This window comes from Aythya ferina, assembly GCF_964211825.1.
Source record: "Aythya ferina genome assembly, chromosome: 2".
Classification (NCBI taxonomy): domain Eukaryota; kingdom Metazoa; phylum Chordata; class Aves; order Anseriformes; family Anatidae; genus Aythya; species Aythya ferina.
Window position 1 is genome coordinate 1,094,352 of NC_140297.1, and position 18,675 is coordinate 1,113,026.

General features: G+C 49.1%; 1 protein-coding gene across 14 annotated transcripts in view; it reads left to right on the forward strand.

Moving 5' to 3' along the window:
• Nucleotides 1-18,675, forward strand: part of MAP4 (microtubule associated protein 4) — a 143,145-nt gene that overhangs the window by 93,751 nt on the left and 30,719 nt on the right. For 11 of the 14 annotated variants that reach the window (XM_084509085.1, XM_084509096.1, XM_084509087.1 and 8 more), the window contains 2 exons: nucleotides 158-325; nucleotides 1,488-5,825. In XM_084509085.1, coding sequence (XP_084365211.1) covers nucleotides 158-325; nucleotides 1,488-5,825 — 4,506 coding nt within the window. The remainder of the gene's footprint in view (nucleotides 1-157; nucleotides 326-1,487; nucleotides 5,826-18,675) is intronic. The other 3 variants (XM_084509088.1, XM_084509090.1, XM_084509089.1) reach the window with 1 other exon arrangement.

The following is an 18,675-nucleotide window of genomic DNA, read 5'->3' on the forward strand; positions in this document are numbered from 1 at the left end:
CTTATAAACTTCATCCCTATTAAAAAGAAGATAGAACCTCTACCCTCTCCAAAGGTTTGCTTTTAAACTGCTGGTTACCTGTATTCATAGGAGCTGAAGTATTCTATTCATATTTTTTTGTATTTTGTTTCAATTTCTTTCCACTTTCGTATTTCAGTTCCAGTAGAAGCAAAAGAAGTTGTTGCACTAGAAAACAAAGACCTCCTTGCAGAAAAACCTGTTACTGTGGATGTTACTGTTACAGAGAAACCAAAGGAGCAGGCTGAGCACAACCATATTGAGCATGCACAACCCCAGCAAGAAAAAGCTCTACAAGAACCTACAGGTAGAATAGAAATAATAATTCAATTTTAGAATGGAAATGTCCTCTGGGAACTGTTCACCTTTTCCTATTGACTTCTGTGCCACCTGAGCAAGCAAAATTTGGTTTTGCACCAATCAGCTGTGCAGTTCTTTGCATTCATCGGTGATTCTGCTTGCACTTCGCCTCTAATCCCTGCGCTCTAAAATAATCTTTTCTCCTTCCTGTTCACAGGACTAAAAGCCTAAATGTGCTTGCTACTGTTACTTTATCACTGCTCCTAGCTTATATCTTCTCTGCTTTAGAATATAACAGCTCACCATCTTTCTGCCATTACCACTGCTGTTTTATTTCCTTTTATCCTGGTATTAAAAAGGACCATTAATTCTTATTGCAATATTCCCAGGGAAGGCCTCCTTCCAAATTGGATTTTGTAATTACCAAAGGAAAATGGGATATTTTTTTTTTTTTTTTTACCCTGCTCCACTAATCCAGCCTCTCCAACGAGCTGTTATTGCTTACATTTGTGACTGGAGGCTGATTTGTGGGCCAGGGCTAACTGACAACTGACTGACGCTCTCTTTAAAATCGGTGGCTTGTAGCTAAGGAAACCCTGCCTGTAACCGGGTACAGCAAACGACTTCTGCGACGGAGGTTCTGCCTTCCACTGCTTCCACTCTGGGTGCTGTGGGAAACCTGGCTCTTCTGCTCCCCCCTCCCATTGCCCCCCTCCTCTCTTCCCCAGTCTCATCTTTCCACTAAAACCTCTGTTTTCGCACTTGGGAAGGTTGCCAATTAGGGAGAGAAAAAGTCTGCGTTGTCTTGTCTTGCCGAGACAAAATGGATCCTTAATGCACTTTAAAAAAAAAAAAAGATAACATGGCCTTACCAGAACTATTGCTTTTTGGTGGGGTAAGAGCATGTGTCAGGGGCTATGGATTTTTAAATAGCATTGACGGATTTATTGGGAACAGTTGCAATAGGTTTTGTGTGTAAATGCCTATCCCAGCCACGCTGAGGTGGATTTAGAATTAGTGTGGTGTTGGTGCTGGGAAGTTCTGCATATATGACTGTATGGATTGTTTTAGATGGCTAAAATCACATTTATATATATATAATATATTTTTTTTAAAAAAAAAAAAGCAAATAGTTGCTTTGATGTTTGAGCAGGCTTCCTGTATTCCAGGTCTACCTACTGCACAAATAAGGCAAGCTAACAAATCAAGTGACCGCAGGTTTGGCAGAGCAAAACCTGCAGCAGTGCCTGTTGCAGATGTGCCAGAGGAACGGCTCGTAGGTCTGCCACAGCAGAAGAGCACTGAGCCCAGAGTAGACCCCTGTTCGGTAGCGGAACCCGGATCTGTTGCTGGAGCATCCCCTCGCACTAGGGTTTCACATAAAAAGGCAACCGAGCAGCCGTCCGGTGTGCTGCCAGAGCTTGTGGAGAGCTGCAGAGATGCACCCAGGGAGAGCTGGGATTTGGAAGGTTCTCTGGCTGTTGTGAAGAAAAAGAAAAAGAAACCCAAACAAAAGAGAAACCAGCCGCCGAGAGCAACGGAGTTCTGGGATGAAAATTCAGCAGTCTCGAGAGCTCCGAAAAATTCTCCAGTTGGTGGTGAGTTGCGAAAACCAGATGTTGGCCCCGTAATGCCCGCCGAAGCTCACAAAGAGCAGTCGGTTGCCTCAGGAAACAGAGCTTCAGAAGTGCCAAAGGATGCTAAAATAATAACTGGAAGTCCCATCCTGGCTGATGAAAATGCCTTCTCAGTGCCGGCACCAGGACAGCAGGTCCAGAAAACCAGCGTGCCGTTTGAGTCACCAAAAAATAGAGATTTCATCCCAAAAGAAGATGTGAGAGATGACAGCTGGACGTCAAGCTCCAAAGGGAAGAGAAAACAGGTTCCCCTGAAGCAGGGAGGCGAGACCAAGCCGGGGGAACCTGTTACAGCAGAGGTGCCAACCAAGCCCATGGAAAGAAATGTTCCTGGTAAAAATGAAAAGAGGGAGTCTGACGAGGCAGGATGTGCTGGCCTGCAGGCGTCTCTTTCAGAAGCGATCAGTGTAAGCAAAGTAGAAACTCCTTTAGAGGTCAAGCCTTCAGAAACTCTCCTTTCTGACAAGGATAAGGAAGCTCAGTGCGTATCTCCTCAGCAGAAAACACCCAGGGACGCTGCCCCCCGTGAGCTTCAGCCTTCCAGTGGGTCACTGGAAGAAGCAGCGAAGAAAGGAGGTAGTTGTGAAAAAAGCAAAGGGGTTGAAAACGAATCCTTCAAAGAGCCTCCTGCAGGGGCTGTGGCCCCATCGAACCAACGTCCTGACAAGCCAACGGCAGCTGAAGAAACCAAGCCAGTGTCCCCCAATAAGTGCATGGCAGTCGACTTAAGTGCTTCAGAGGGATTATCAAAGACCCCAGCAGATGCTACTAAAATGCCTGGTACACCGTTAGCTGTACAAAAACCCGAGGCAGTTATTTCTCTGCAAAACAGGAAGGCTGATGGTTTTCCAGAGCAGCCGTTTCTTCCAGCAGCTCAGCCTGCTGCAGCCAAACACCCTGCTTGTGCTGAAGCAGCAGACGGAGCTAGAGTGGCAGATTCCCCTGATAAAAACAAAGGGGACGGGTTTATGGCGTTAGAGCAGCAGACTGGAAAAGATCTCGGTATTGCTCATGGGACGGACAGACCTAAAAAAAAGCGTGGTGAAGGGAAAGTCAAAAAAATCAAAAGTTCCTCTGAGCAGGTAGCTGTTTCGGAGGATGTAGGCAAACCTGCTGATGGGGTGAAGGCAGATGAGACCGTGAAAGAAGCAACTTTCTCTGATAGCTGCAGGGAGGCTGGTTTTCCTACAAGAGGCCACCCGTCAGCAAATGCACATACTTACCCTGCAAAACCAGCAGAGAAGCCAAAAAAAAGAGGTAGCGATGGGAAAAGTAAAAAAGGTGAACGAGGTTTTTTCCAGCAGCCTTTTCTTGAGAGTAGGATGGAGCTTGGTAGTCTTCCTGCCACAGCTGATAAAACTGAGGAAGCAGGTGATAAAGGTGGAGAGAGAGGCTGTAGTGCTGGGTCTTTTCAGGAGAATTTATTGGATTTAAATAAAATACAGAGGCCCGTTGAACTAACAACAGAGGGACCTAAAGAAAGTGTTGGGAAAAGTGAAGTGGCTGCTATGGTTGCTTTAGACCAACCGTTCTTTCTGGAGGGTAGGAGAGAGGAGACAAAGCATCTTGCTGTGGCTGACCCGATCAGCCCAAGACAGGAGGTAAACGTGATGGCTAAAGGCAAAGAGGCTGGACTTGCTTCTCCAGGTGAATTCGTTGTGCCAGATTCTGATGCAGTGTTGGTGGCAGACAAACCTAGGAAGAGGAGTAGTGATGGGAAAAGGAAAAAAAGTGAAAAAAGTTCTTCTGGGCAGTCAGCTGGCCTGGACACCAGGGTGGAAGCAACCAATGTTCCAAGCAAAGAGAAGGTGGCTGGAAAAACAAAGGAAATGACCTTTGATAAAGATAAGGCACCTGATTTGGAAAGAGAGGTTTTGCTGGAGAACCTGACAGGAGTAGCCAAAGAGGTATTGGAAAAGCCTGAAACAGAGGGTGGTGATAGGAAAAGTTCCTCTAACCAGCCAGTTCTTGCAGGTCATAAAACAGAGACAGCAGAGCCAGAGACAGCCAGCACTAAAGAGACTTGGCCTGGTACTGAAGGTAAGGAAATAGATGTTAAAACAGCCGAGCCTCTGCCAGAGCACAGGGCAGATGCAGCTACAGAATGCAGTCCTGTCAGGGACCTGGTGACAGACAAGCCTAAGAAAAAAGGTAGAGATACGAAAGGCAAAAAGGCTGAAAATAGTCCTGAGCAGTCTGCCACAGCGGGTCCAGGTAACATCCCTGCAGTAGTCAAAGAGGTGGGAAATGCTAAACCAGCTCAGTCTCCTGCTAAAGACAAAGAGAATAATTTCAGTGCTTTAGTGAGCCTGCTGGATGACCCCTCTGATACAAGCAAAGCACAAGCTCCTGCTGCACCTCAGGAGCCAGAAAAATTGAGCACAAATAACAAAGAGATATGCAAAAAAGTGGAGGCTAGCTTGGAGCAGCCGTTGCTTCTGGAGCCCAAAGCAGGTGCAGAGATGTTTCCTCTTCATGACAAGGAGACATCCGCCAAATCTGAAGCAGAAAGTCCCGCTCCTTGTAGCACTGGGGTCGGACTTCCTGTTCTAGAGCACCCAGCAGCAGCAGATCACAGGTCAGCCACACCTACTGATAGATCTAAAAAGAGAGGTAGTGATGGAAGAAGTAAAAAGTCTAAAAATGCCCCTGAGCAGCTTGCTTTTCCAGAGAGAAAAATGAACAAGAGCGAAGCGCTGCCTCCCATGGGACCTGAGATGGAATATGGAATGGAAGAAATGGATTTTGTAGATGAAAACAGAAATATTAAAGGTTTTCCCATCAGCCCGCAAATGCTTTGGGATAATAAAGGAAACTACTCTGAATCCTTTGCTCAGGCTGCAGTAAGGGGCCCTGATGACACTGGCAATGTTTCTCCTGGCTTCCCAAAGCACACAGAGAGGGGTACAGGAGCTAAGGAGCTTCCTTCTCCTGAGGTGACAGCAGAGAAGAGCAGCAAAGAGCCTGGACCTAGTGCTCAGGAGGGGGTCCAGAACCTGAAAGCTCCTGAGCAACCAGCCAATTTGAGACATGAAGAGCCTGGAAAAGAGGTTTCAAAGAAAGAGAATGATAAAACTGAAGGGACTGCTTCCCAGGGTGGTGTTGAGGCAGGTAAAGCACTTCCTCTGGATCCTTCAGTTAAAGAGGACATTAAATCTAAACAGGATGAAGTTTGCCTTTCTCCTGTGGCAAAGGCTGATGATAAAGAAGTAAAAACCACTGATACAAAGCAAATCACTGACAGCACTTCCTCTGACCTTCCTCAGAAGGTGGCAGATGCAAAACACAGACCAGCTCCCCTAGGTGCCAAAGGGACAGAGAAACTAGAAGAAACTGTCTCTTTTGGAGAGAAGGACACGGCGATACCAGAGAGCAAGGCAGATGCAGCCACATCGCAGGTGGTGGAAGCACTGGTGGAGAAGAAAGCCGAAGAGGTTGGGTTGGATGGAAGCAGGAATAGTGAGCAGGGCTCAGTGTCGTGTCTGGGCAGTTTAGACAAGAAAGCAGCTGAAGCAGAGGCAGCTGGTGTAAATCTAGCAGCTGCCCAAACAACCCAAGTCAGTCCTGAACGTAACAGCGAAGCTCATCCTCACCCAGCAGAAGAGGATGCTGCTCACCTGAAGGATGGCCCAGTATCAAAGTCTGGGGAAGATAAAGATGCAATTAAAGAAAAGGAAGAGGAGTCTGAACAAAAAGCTGGAAAGGAGGCAAAGAAAGAGAGAGTTAAAGCAACAGGACAGCTAAAAAGCTACATGAGACCCACAAAGTCAAGAGGGGTGCCGACTCTGCCAGCCAGGTCTGCTGCTCAAGACCAGGAGAGACAAAGGCAGCTGAGAGCCACTGGTATGAGCCGGCAGAGGCAAGAAAAAGGTGTGTGTTTGTGGTTGGAGCTAGCAGCAGTAATCCAGGCAGCTTGCGTGCAAGACCTTGCTGTTTGTCAGTGCGTTGGCATGAATACGTAATCGTTAATCCTATGTGGCACAAGCGAGTGTGGCATGACTGGGTTTTTGGCTGATCTTAAAAGGCTGTTAGTTCTGCTTGCCTGTCTCACAGTGCTAATTCCCAAACTCCGACGGATTGACAGTTTGGTTTACGTTCCAGAACTTGATTATTTGTTCTATTCATTCAGAGGCGATTTTACATACGGTACATAGCTTTTTAAAGTAAACTTGCACTTTTTGGTGTTAAGTTACATTCGCTTCTTGTCATCAGAGACAGAGAGGCATTCATCCGACACGCAGCAGTGAATCATCGCGGTCACTAACTAGCATTGTGTGCTGCTGGAGGGCAGGGATTTGGGTGTTCCTGTGGTAGGAAATCTTCTCGACTGCTGCTGTGTTGAGCCTGTAATGCTACAAGAGGCTACTGCAACCAGCCACTGTTCCTCCTGCAGTCGCTCAGTGACTTTATCTTGCCATACCTCGAACTGTTAAGTCTGTAAAGCATGCTTCCTCCTAGAATAATAATCTTTACGAAAGCAAGTGTAGCAGAACACGAGCTGGACTGACAGGCTGTAAGGCTCTCTGCTGAGCCTGTGGAGGTGCTGGTAAGCATCTGGGGCTCTTCACTTGGGCTGTTGACCAGGGGACAGCCCCGTGTTCTCACAGGATTTCGTTCTAATTTCATAGAACGGAAGGAAATTCATAGGACCTCTAAAATTAGAGCCTTTACACATCATCTCTATCCTTACTATAAAACCTTCGTCCTTCTGCTCAGTCCAAGCCTTCCTCATGAAGAACCGGGGCTGCCCTGAGGGCCGTCGCCGAGACGGGCTGGGGCGCCCCGACTTTCTGCCTCGTCATCGGGCAGGAAAGTTTGTTCCTGTTCCTGCGGAGTTCCTCGCTGCCAGTTTGCATGATGCAGCCACTAACTTAACAAACATAGAGCTCAAGTGCGCCTTAACATGCTGGTCAGGTTTTTGAGAGGTTTTGTAATTTTAATGAGTGTTGCATAACCTGAAGTAGTTCTATTTTGGTGAAAGTGGTGTTCTCTGCATGAACTTGTGCCTGCAGAAGTGATGTTCTTTGGTGCATGATGATACAGAGTGAGGGGAAAGCTAAAGACAGCATCATCTTTGAAAAATTAAAAAATAAAAATCTTTAAAGGCTTTCCATCATCTGCCAGAAGTCTTAACTTTCCTTTGCTTACTGCTGGATTTAAGGGGGTGGTATTGTAGTAGGAGATCCGTGCAAACAAAGAAAAGCTCCTCCTGAATATCTCACAGGTAAATATTCAAGAAAATTGTGGAATTAGTAAGGTAAAATGTGTAATTAGGTGAAGGATTCCTGGTTCAGAGCCAGCTGTATAACCCATCAGTGAACTGGGGGCACACTCCCCATCTGTAAGCAGGCCCGGCCTAAATTTGCGCAGGACTTATCAGTCTTCACTAGCTGTCATCCTCTCAGAACTTCACAGATCCACGGTTGGATTTTTTTGTTATTTCTTAGAGAAGAAGGCCTGAAAGGCTGAGCCTGTTTAGGAAATGCTGGTCAAGGCACTCCTTGCCCCAGTCCCAGTGTGGTGCCGGGCAGGGCCCAGCCGGCCGCTGGCAGCCCCGGTGAGTGCGGCACCAGGCCTCTGGGCTGCTTGACCACCATGTACGTTACCAGGGCCTCTCTCCTTGCAGCCAGTTCCCAGCTCGTAGCTCTTTAGCTGTTTGGTGAGCCGCAGAAAGCCAGCAAAACACGAGCTGAGTCCCTAAGGTGAGTGCAGTCGGTGCGCGAGTGCCTCAGGCTGCACCCGAGGGCAAGGCAGGAAACCCACGCGCTGCTTCAACGCAGGTCAGGAACAGAAATCGGTGAAGGGAAGGTGTTGAGATCTAAAAACATGAACATGTGTGCTTCTTTACTAGGTAGAGCAGCAGCAGAGAGAGCTAGGAGATCATATTATAATCCAAATTTTCACAAAGTTGGTGGGGCTGAGGGCTGTGCTTACCTTCTCCCTTCTGCCTCATTCTCTCTGCCTCATTCTCCTGCTAAGGTAGCAATCAACTGTTCAAAGGTTTTCTCTCCTTACCTACCACCAGAACTTGGCCACCAGTTCGTCTCTGTGTCTCAGGGGGCGATGTGAAGCTTATACTTTGCAGCACAGAATAGAGAGTCACAGAACAGAATATCCCGAGTTGGAATATCCGCACACATGAGCTATTTTTTTCGCCCTGGTGGGCAGTCAGCGATGTCTTATAAGAATAATGCATGGAGTTATTTTGGATAATCTGCTGCTGAAGTTTAGAAACTGCAGTCTCTTTAGCCAGGCACCCGTGTCTTACACTGTCTGTTCTGGAATAACAGGATGGCTTTCCTGAGTGCATCAGCTCCTGTATGAACGGCTAAAATAGGTACGGGCTTTGTGGTACGGCTCCCTCGGGAGTCATGGCAACAGTGATGCTGCAGATTTCTCTCGCTGGCGGAAGTTGTGTGCGTCGTGTAGAAACTCTGCCTGCAAACTTCTGTAATTCTGTTTTCTAATTTTGACTGCGGTTTAAAGTTAAGAGCCATCAGATGCAGAGCTCTTCGTGCAATTTGAATTTCATCCTTTGTGCATCTTTCAGCTTTATTTCGGTTTCTCATTTTCGTTGTTGCCAATGTAAGAACTTCCCTGGATTCTTCTGGAAAACTGTTTTATATCCCTGAATGTTAGGAGGAGGCAGCTGAGATGATAACCAAAACGTATTAGACGTTATCAGCCTTTAAAATGCGACTGAGCCTTCATGCCACTTCTTGTCTGGGATTGAAACTAAAATTGGAAGTCATGCATCAAAAGCAGGGTCCTAAAATCAGTGCTTCCAAGCAGGAGCCCTGGCTGATGCAGGACTGGAGATGTGACATTGAGGAATAGCAAACAGAATAAATGATGGAAGGTTTTCTTTCATCCGGTGTTGAGCCGTATACTTCAGATTTACTGCTCTTGTCCCTCTACTCCTCAAGCTGTATTTCAGCATTGAGACATTAAAAATATATTTCCTCCAGCCTGTCCTTAAAGAAAAGTCTATTTAAAAGAAAAAAGAAAAAAAAAAAAAAGAAAAACAAACAAACAGCACATTAAATTGTTTCAGTGGTTTGGATTTTGTATCTTCTTATGGTTTGTGATTTGTTTTGTGATTTCCTCTTTGGGAAGGGGCCATCTTCATGAGCCTGCTGCTGCGGTGCGTAGTGCCGGGAGGTTGGCTGCTCGCAGAGTAACGAGCTCACTGCAGAATCGCCTGGTGGCCTGGACAGCTACGTTTTGGGGTCATCCTCCCAGACGTGGCTTGGAGGGGCCTGTCCAGGTGGTCATCTGCTGCTGAGTTGCCCCCTTTCCTCAAAAGCTTCCATCGCGATTGTCTCGCCGCCTCCTGCGGGCATCCTTCCAGCCCCCGTGCCTTCAGCGGAGCCGATGACAAGCTGTCTGTGCAGCAGTCACCAGTGCTCTCCGTTGGCACCATCTCGGTGTGTAACACAGGACGTATTTCTCAGTTTGACAGCTCTAAATCCCTTGTGTGCAAATAGGATACATTTAACAGCAAGAAACGCCGTCCCTGCTTAATTACAGCGTTCACTTTTCTTTTCCAGCCGTGATGAAGCCCTTCCTCTGTTTTCTTTCCCTGGCTGGTTTGCATTATGCTGTTGTCATTATAATGTTAAAGCAGTTTAGCATTTCCACAGCCACCCTTCATTCATACAGTGTCTGTAGTTCTCCTGTGGGACCCCACGCTGTAATTGGGTTTGTCTAATATGAGCTAGTGATATAGGGGAGCTTGAAGGGGCTGTGGACTGTATGGATTTGTAGCCGAAATCAAAATCACAAAAGTGTTTAGGACAAGTGCTTCCTAATAATGGAGTATTATTATTATAAAGGCATTTCATAATGCCTTTTAGAATGGTCAGCATAACAGCATGTTGTGTTAATTAGACTGCACATTATCCTAGGTAGGTATATGAGAAGGTGAAACACAAACGATGGCACCAGACAGTTCTCATCTCAGTACTAAAGGTGTTTATGAAGCAAGAGAAATCTGCTTTTATCTGCTTTTCCTCCAAAAAGCAGTTGTGTGCTTGCATTTGGTTCTGCTTCAGCAGAAGGTTTCGGTGAGGTATCGGTTCAATCTTAATTAAAAGGTAAATAAAGAAGACGTTTTGCAGACCTGTAGCTTGCAGCTGCTGGGTTTTAGAAGCCTCTTTGTCTTACGTTGAATACATCAAACATGTTCATGGTGAGGAATGCTCAGACCAGCTGTAACTGCACGCATCCATCTCTTCCTGCGTGGCGTTGGGCCGTGGCTGTGCTGATCCTGGCTGCTGCTGTCACTGGGCAGTCTCATTCGGGAGCTCACCCGCAGGCTTTGGCCATCGCCTTAGGGCTTGGTTCTTCCTCTTTGAGTTCCCGCTCACTCCTCGCGCTCTGAAGTTCAAGAAAAGCTGGGGACAAAACAGAACCACGGCTCTTTGTGAGTTCTGCCAGCTCGAGAATATTGAACGCATTCCCTTAGGGAGGCTGCTCGTCTTTTGGGGATACCTGAATTGGAAATCTCATCCTTCTTGGCTTACATTGCCAGTTCGTTGCTCATGTATTGTGACTTTGCTTCGCCTGTTTGCAGTTTCTGCTATCAAATACTCGTACGATAACCCAATGCTGGTAATATCTGAAGTGGTTTTGGAGTGATTCCAACTCGAGTTCTGGTTTTGGCTGATCATCAGGATTTTTAATATATTATCTGTAAATGCTGAAGTGACTTGCAGTTGGACTAGATGATCTTTGAAGACGATCTTGGAGTATTCTGTTCAATTCTAAATGGGGTTTGATCCGCAAACAGCCTGAGCTGTACAACGTGAGCCTGCGTTTCGTCACCCTCCACACCGTTCAGATGCTAAGCCTGTAGTTCCAAGTCACAACGGCCAGAATCCTAAATATTCTGGCTCACCTTGTCATCCTTTTGTTGGGCTTCTTCCAGATCATGAGAATAAGTGAGGCATGTGGGTGACAGCACACCTTGGGCTCCAGACATCGCCGCTGGTTTTGCACCCTTGCGAACGAGCTGATGTGAACTGCGGCATTGTGCTCTGGGCTTTTATGGCCAGAGCATATCCGTGATGGCTCTGGTCGGCCTGATCACCGACCGTTATTGCTAATAGCACTTAATTAGAGAGCACATTAGCTGGAGACACTGGCAAGGAGTAGCTCATCCTGGAAAGTGATGTTGCCTTAGAAACCAGTGCAAAGGACTGCACAGAAACGATTGTGTTAGATTAGGGGGGAAAAAAAAAAAAAAAAAAAAAAAAGGCAGCAAAGGCATTAGGAGGGATAAGTAATAGCTCTGGGAGTGAAGCAAAAATAGAAACGCCGGGCTGATTCATCTGCTGAGCTGGAAGCTTGCAGATCGGGTACGAAGCCCTGACGCGCCGACGTAGTGATCTCAGCGCCCGCGCGGGGCCGGGGGCTCCTCGCAGCCACTGCAGCACGCGGTGCCTCGTGCCCAGGGACGTCCTCACACCCAGGGGCATGCACAGGTGACAAAATATCCATACAGCATGGATAAATGGCTGTGGATGTTGAATATTCGTACTGAAACGTGCGCTGTCTGAGCTCAGCTGCCTTGGCCAGCTTGTCTCAGATGTACCTTTAAGAATGGCCAGGAGATAATGATGATATGAGGGTTTGAGGAGGTAAAATATAACGTCCCCGTGTGAAATCCGCTGCTGTCTCACCACTGGGGGGTTGAGAGAAGCTCCAGGCACTGGGCACTCCGTGCCCAGCTCTGCACCGGGGTCTCCCTCGCAAGAGCTCGCAGCCACGTCACAGAATGAAAGGTGCTGGGGAGCCGAGCGGGCTGTGAAACCCCAGATGTGATGTCTGAAGCATATTCAGTCCTCCCCAAAGTTGGACTATGGGGAAAAGCAATGGTGGGGCTTCCTTTCGGAAAGTCTCTACTTCACCCTTCTGACCCAGCTGCTCTTTAGCAAGGGCTCTTCCTCACCTGAGTCATTTTTTTTCCTTAAATCTGTCCAAGCCCTCCTGTTTTCTGGCCATCCACTCATCCTTTCCTGCTCGTCTTTCGTTGCCTAATGCCGCTTCTCCTATCATTTGTAAGAACAATTAAGCTCTGTAAGACTTTAAAGGAGGATCTGGGACCAAAACTCCAGGATCGGGGCTGCCGGCGGCATGTTGCCTGTGTTGGCAAACTTGGCCTTGCTGAAAGCTGAGCGCTTGAAAAGAACGTAGCTTCGGGGCAGAAAGGTAAGAAATGTCAAGAAATAATGCACTTGGGAGAAAGTAGTGGCTGGAGGCCTGGGACTGGATGTCTGGAGACAACGTGCTGTGGGCAGGATGAAGCTGCTGAAAGGCTCTCAGCGCATGAACTCTAAATTACCTCCATTAATGTCCTGAGAAAATAAATATTAGATGACTTCAGAGGTTTTCATAGCTAAGCACTCTGCTGCTCCTGACTATCGCAGGTATTGAACATGGATCAGTTCGTCTGTTTAAAACCCATTAGAACATAAAGTAGCAGTGGTGGTGGTTGGTGGCTGTATTTTGGGGATGTCATGAGTCAGGCTTTTCTTGCCAGTGATAGGAAATCTCTTCTGCATCTCTGGGCTCAGAAGTACCAGCCCCTAAATCGATGTGGGTTTCCTGGTCTCTTCTCTAAGTGGTAAATGTTTGATTTAAAAAAAAAGGAACCAAGCAAAAGCCTGCTGGCTGGGCTGAGGTAGCTTTCCAGCCTTGCCCTCACCACTGCTGCGGTGCCTTAAGTGGTCTGCAGTGGCCCCAGAGCTGCTGTTAAAATCTAGTTTTGGAATTACCTGAGCAATAAAGGATTAACAGCAATTACATGGGATCGGATGACTTCGGGGTCTTACATCTTTGGGGACCAGTCTATAAACACATACAGGGCGAGCAAGTGCTTGCAAACCTGAGTCCCACACCAGCTAGGACAGCAAATGCAAGCCTTGCACGAAGGTCCCATTTTCCACTAGGCAAGATACCCATGAATATTTTAAAGTAAAAAAAAAAAAAATCACACTGTTGAGGCCTTTTGAGAAGTGAAGCTTGTGGGTGGAAGTATTCTGGTTAATTAGAGGGTGTCGTGAAAGATTCATATAACTTACAGTTCCTTAGTCATTGTTTTTAAATATAGCAGCGTCTTAAACCCAGAGCTTAAATACAAGTAGATAAATGTGTGGATTGTAACATTTCTCAGCAGCAGGTTAAATTCAGGGGGCGTACTCTAGCTTGCTGTCTCTGGGTGTAAAAATACATCTAAGCTCAGTGAAGCTGTAACAGGGAGTCCTTCTACTGCTTGAACTGTAAGGATAACATTTTCTCCTGGGCTGGAGTTTATTGACGTCTGTAATGGTGAGTGTCTGTAAAGCAGTGTTACTGGCTCGGGGGAGAAAATTTGCCTTCGTCAAGGATTAATCGGTACCAGGCACTTAAGAAAAAAAGACAGCTCTGCAGTTTGATACTAATGCAGTCGTAGCAATCCAGAGACCAGGGGCGGAGTGGCTGGAAGCGACCTTTAACACTCACAGCGGGCTCCCGGTTTGATCAGGGAATTGATATTGAAATCAGGAATCGCCGTTAAAAAGCCTTGCCGAGGATGCTGCTTGTAGAGGCTTTGTGGGATGCCCAAATGCACCTGGTGTGTGCTGAGACTGGTTTTGAAGCAGTGACGTGAAATGTGAAATGCTAGGTGTAAATTACATGCTGCAGAAAAAAAGGCAGTTCAAAAATATCGCCAGGTATGTTTGGTTTTCCTTTTTGTTTTATAAAGAAAAGAGATAAAAAATCAGGTTTGTGGTATTAAAAACTACAAAACCTCTTCTAGCTGAGATTTGATGATTTTCAGCTTTGTCCACTTGCTCATATGAGTGATGGGATTTCTGGTTTGCGAATCACTAACCCCTTGCTGCAGCAGTACTTGTCACTGGTGGCTCCTAACGAAGGTATTAAAATTCACTGAACACAAAAGCCCCCCTGCTCTGAGAGATCCTCCTGCAGCAGGGCGTTTGGGGCTGGCTGGGCTTGTTTCGAGGTTTTGTTTTGGTTTTAGGGGAGGAAAACGCTGACCTTAGTTCCTCGGTATTCTTGCGTGGCTCATCGGCAGGAATTAACGCTTGTAAAGGGATCGATCATAATACAGGCTGACGGGGGAAAGGGCGACGGCAGGATTTCCAGGAGTGTCTGGCTGCCGAGGAGACGCTGCTCCCAGAAACACCGCCTCACCGAGCTCACCGAAGCCCTGCTAGCATCTCTCCGGCGACCACCGTTCCTGCTGCAAAACCGCCTTTCTCTACGGCCCTGCAAAAAGCTGAGAGCTGCTGCTTTTCCCTCCGGTGCGTCGCTCGAACTAGTGGCTGCCTTGGGTAAATGAAGGAGCTCGGGAGGGGTGGGGAGGAGGGAGCTGTGCCGCGAGCGGGGGCACGGCGTGGCGTGGCGTCACAGGCGGCAGCGCCGGCTCGCTCGGCTCCGCGGCAGCCTCACAGCTCCGGGAGGAGGCGAAGGCATCAGAGATGTCTCTCTCCAACAAGCAGCCCGCACCGCTCTCCGAATACAGCCAGCTGTGCAAAAGCAAGAACCCGGAGAGCTTCTCGGAAGCCTTCCACTGCATGGAGTCCCCGAAAGACTTCGGCAAAACCGAATTCGAGTGGCAGAGGACTGAGGGGAAGCTTAACGAGATTGGCTTGAATGTAAACTCAGGGGGACCGATTAAGGACGGGCTCGTTAAGAACGCCGGTTTCACGGACGAGGACAAGCTCTGCTTCTTTGAAGGCAAACTAGACAAAGAGCTAAAAATAGCTCAGAAAGACAAAAGAGAAATTGAGGTGCAAGGGAAAAAATACCAGGCAGCTGCAGGTCACCTTGAGAGCTGGTCTCTGATTTCGGAAACGTTTCCTTCTGCAGAGGGGAACTTCGCAAACCCTAAAACCACAGATTTTCATTCGGGGCAGGCAGGAGCTGAAAAATCCTGCTCTGGGCTGGGTAAAAATGAAGCCATCACCGATCAGGAGAAGGCAGCCGGGAAGGCTGGAATGGAGACCAAGTGCCAGCCAGAGCCAAACCTGCCCAATCTGTCCGTGTCGGAGAGCGAGCCCAGCAAATACACGAAGGAACAGGAGGAGATCAGTGTCTGGAATCCTAATTTCCACCCCATCCTGCCTGACAGTTCAGGGTCTAAGGAAGCAGCCGGGAAAAAAGATGGAGCCCCCAGCTATTGTGTAATTGGGGTGGTTAACGACAACTACGTGCAGAGTGGATTTTCTTCCCCCTTACCTGCGCCGAAGCCAGAACCCCCGACTACGACCGTGGAGCTCGCCCAAGACGACTCCAAAAGTAGTGACTTTAATAACGCCACCGAAATGGAGGAAGAGATGGAGGACAAGCTGAGCTGTGCAGACGACGGCAATTTTCTGAACAGGGCTGCCCACCAAAGGAAGGCAATGAGGCGTGCGATGTCCGAGTGCTCCCACTTGTCCGTGCCCCTAACCCTTAACCTGGCTGACAAATACCCCGAGCCGGTGCTTAGGGAAGACGTCGCCACCGGTTTGCTCTCTCCTAACAGCAGCCTGAGCCAGTGCTCCAGCCCCACGGCCAGGAAGCCGGCCGCCCCGATGAAGAGGTCGATGACTGTGTCAGAAGAGCAAGCGGGCACGGAGCAGAGCCGCGCGGGGCTGCCCAGCCTGGTGGTGGTGAAGGAGCCCCAGCCCCTGCCGGCCGAGGAGCCGGCTGCTAAGAAGAGAGAGGAGAGGGGCAGTGGCAGCAACTCGGCCAGGAAGGAGCTGGGCAGCCCGGGTTTGTATCACAGCAAACTGGAGCAAATCCCTGAAATCAGCGGCCAGGACAAAGGGAGGGAGGAGGCGGCGGCGAAGGGGGAGAAGAGGAACGGCCCCGATGGGGCCGCCGGCTCCGACTCTCCCAAAAGCAAATGCGCCGAGATGGAAGGCAGCAAAACTGCTCCGCCGGAGAGAAAAGAAATCGAGGTCAGCGATGTGCAGAGCTCTCCGTCTCCCAAGCAAGGAGATTCACCACGTGATGGTATGTTGCTAATTTTTACCTCCCTTGGGAGCAGGCAGCCAGCAGCTAGGAAGCAGCTGAGTGACTTCTCGGGCTGCGGACAGAGGGTGGGTGCCCGGCACACCTGGTGGGGCTGACACAGTTCGGGTTCCGGTAGTTAGAACAAAGGACGTGTCTCTGGGGGGACAAAAATGGAGGAAAAAAATCAAAAATGAAATAAAGAACGATTGCCTGGCTGGTTCCACGGCAGCTGTTTTGGCAGCAGCCCCGAATTGCTTCCCGGGCTCCTAAAATAGATGCTGAAGCCTGTGGCATCCTCACGGTGAGAGGTCTCCGTTCTGCACCCTCTTGCCACTCCCTCCCGCGTGCATCGGGGCCGTATTGTTAGGAGCGAGGGCGTTAGCCAAGTTAAAACCTTGCAGCTTCTCCCCCGGAGATCTGAGCATTGTCCTTTTTTTTTTTGGTTAAGCTTTTACACCCTTCGGTGTTGGTTGGAGCTGAGCAGTACCCGGGTGGAACGATGTCTGGAGTTAAGCTCTCCCGAAGCACTTCGGTGCCGAGATGCAAAATGCAATTCCCTGTTCCTGATCGCATCCTCCCCTCCCCTGGGGCCTCAGTGGCAATATCAGATTGTTTTATTCGTGGTGGTCTGCTGCCTGGCGGTGCTGTGGTGATTGAGGGCTGTCTTCCCAGATGTACAATTCCTGAAAAGCGAAGTTATTTGCTTTTCTCCAGCCTGGAACAATCTGTCCCCCAAAAAAACAGCATGCCTGCTTTTTGCCCAGGTTTGGGGTGCGAGGAAGGTCGGCGTGCTTTGTCTTTGTTGCCTGAGCTTTCACGGGGAGATGAAAGAAAACGTGTCGGGGAATAAAGACAAAAGACACGCAGGAGGATTCCTGCGTCCGACCACTTCGTGTGCAGTCGGCCGGTGAGCTCGGCCCGGGGAGGTGGTGGCACCTGGGGTGGGGGGGTGACAACCTGATGGACCTAGGGACGTGCTGCCCGGGTCCAGCTCCGAAACGCTTGGTTTGGGGGTGTTGAGCTCTGCACGGCAGTGAGCAGAGAGGCTGCCAGCGCTGTGCTAGCTGCGGGCTCAGATGCCGGTCTCCTGCTTCGGCGGCGTGTTGGTGACACCCAATGGTCGGCCCTGGCCGCGTGGCAGCCTGGGAGATGCTCTGACGATGTTTTGCTTCCAGCTATCAGTAGTCATGTTCGATGCAGTCATGTTCTGTCTGTCACGGCTCTCACTTTTCTCCAATAATTTCTTTAAGATGCTCCAATTTCCAGGGCTCATACTCGGGCCTGCCTCCAGAGCTTTTGGCAGCGCAGAGCTCCCCGCTCTGGCGTGCCGCCACGGCTTGTCCTCAGCCCCCTTGGTTATCTCGGGGCTGCTTTGCCCCTCACGGTCTGCTTGGTGCGCAGACTTTGAGTCGCTCTGGCAGCCGTGAGATGCAGCAGTGTCAGGTTTGGTGGCAGCGCGTCGCGGATCGCAGACATCAATCCTCCGGAGCCTGAGTGGAGACGTCTAGAGCAGGCTGCCCAGAGCCCCCTCCAGCCTGGCCTTGAATGCCTCCAGGGCTGGAGCATCCACAACCTCCCTGAGCAGCCTGTGCACCCTCCAAGTGAAAAACTTTCTCCTAATTTCCCACCTAAATCACCCGTCTTAATTTAAAACCGTTCCCCCGTGTCCTATCACCACCAACGCACGCAAGCAGGCGTTCCCCCTCCTGTCTATACGCTCCCGTGCACTTGTGCTGCACACCTTCCACGTTTTAGGGGATTTCTGCGGTGTTGGGCTTTGCTGGCATCTGCTCCGTGACCCAAGGGTGTTTGCAGGGAGGCCGTGGGGTCGTTAGCAAGGAGCTTCGTGCTCTGGACACGTAGGAAGCCCGGTTCGGCCGGGCCGGCCATTCTGCAGAACCCGGACCCGTACGTGGGGGTCTTCAAATCAGAAAACCACTAAAAAGGATTTCAACTGCAAAGGTCACTGAAAGACAGCAACACCTAGGTCTCCTGTGGTTTCTGCTTTCTGTGGACAACCAGTTTGTGTTACTGAGCTTCTTTAAGCATTTGGGTTGGAAATTTTGCACTCTCGCGATCTGTGTTATAATAAAAGCTTGTTTACAGCCCTTAAAACCACAGGTCTTGGTGTGAGCTGGTCTGGTAACAGCTGAATTAGCAGGCAGCACAAAGGTTTTCCTAGGTAAGGGGCTGGGAGTTGTATGTAACTGCTTTTTTTTAGTCCCTTCTCCAAAATTGACAGGTAGGAATTGGTCGGGTTTGCTTTGTTTTGTTGCCTGTGCTGCCTTGGTAAGAAACAGCCTGGATTTATTTGCTGCTGGAAGGAAACACAGCAGCAGAAGCAATAAATGTTTGCTTTGCTTTGTATATCTGCAGCTTAGAAGGAATTTTCGGAATGCAAAGGGAAACAGACAGAAATTCCTTGGATGTTTCCGAGAGGCTTCACACTTCGCGATGAGCTTCGGCTTCCTCTCCTCCGCTAATAAGCCAGGCAAGCAGCCGAGGCTGTACATGTAGAACCGATGATAAATCTGCCCTTTGCATTTCATTCACGGCTCAATTACCTGTTCGTATCCCCAGCAGCCTCCTTGCTTTGGTCTCGATATTCCCCTTGCAAGTCTCCTCCCAGCCACAAGGCAGAGTGTCCAAAATGGCCAACGGATCTTCGCGATGGGTTTTCCTTCTCTCTCTTCCGTCTGTTCAGCCTGAA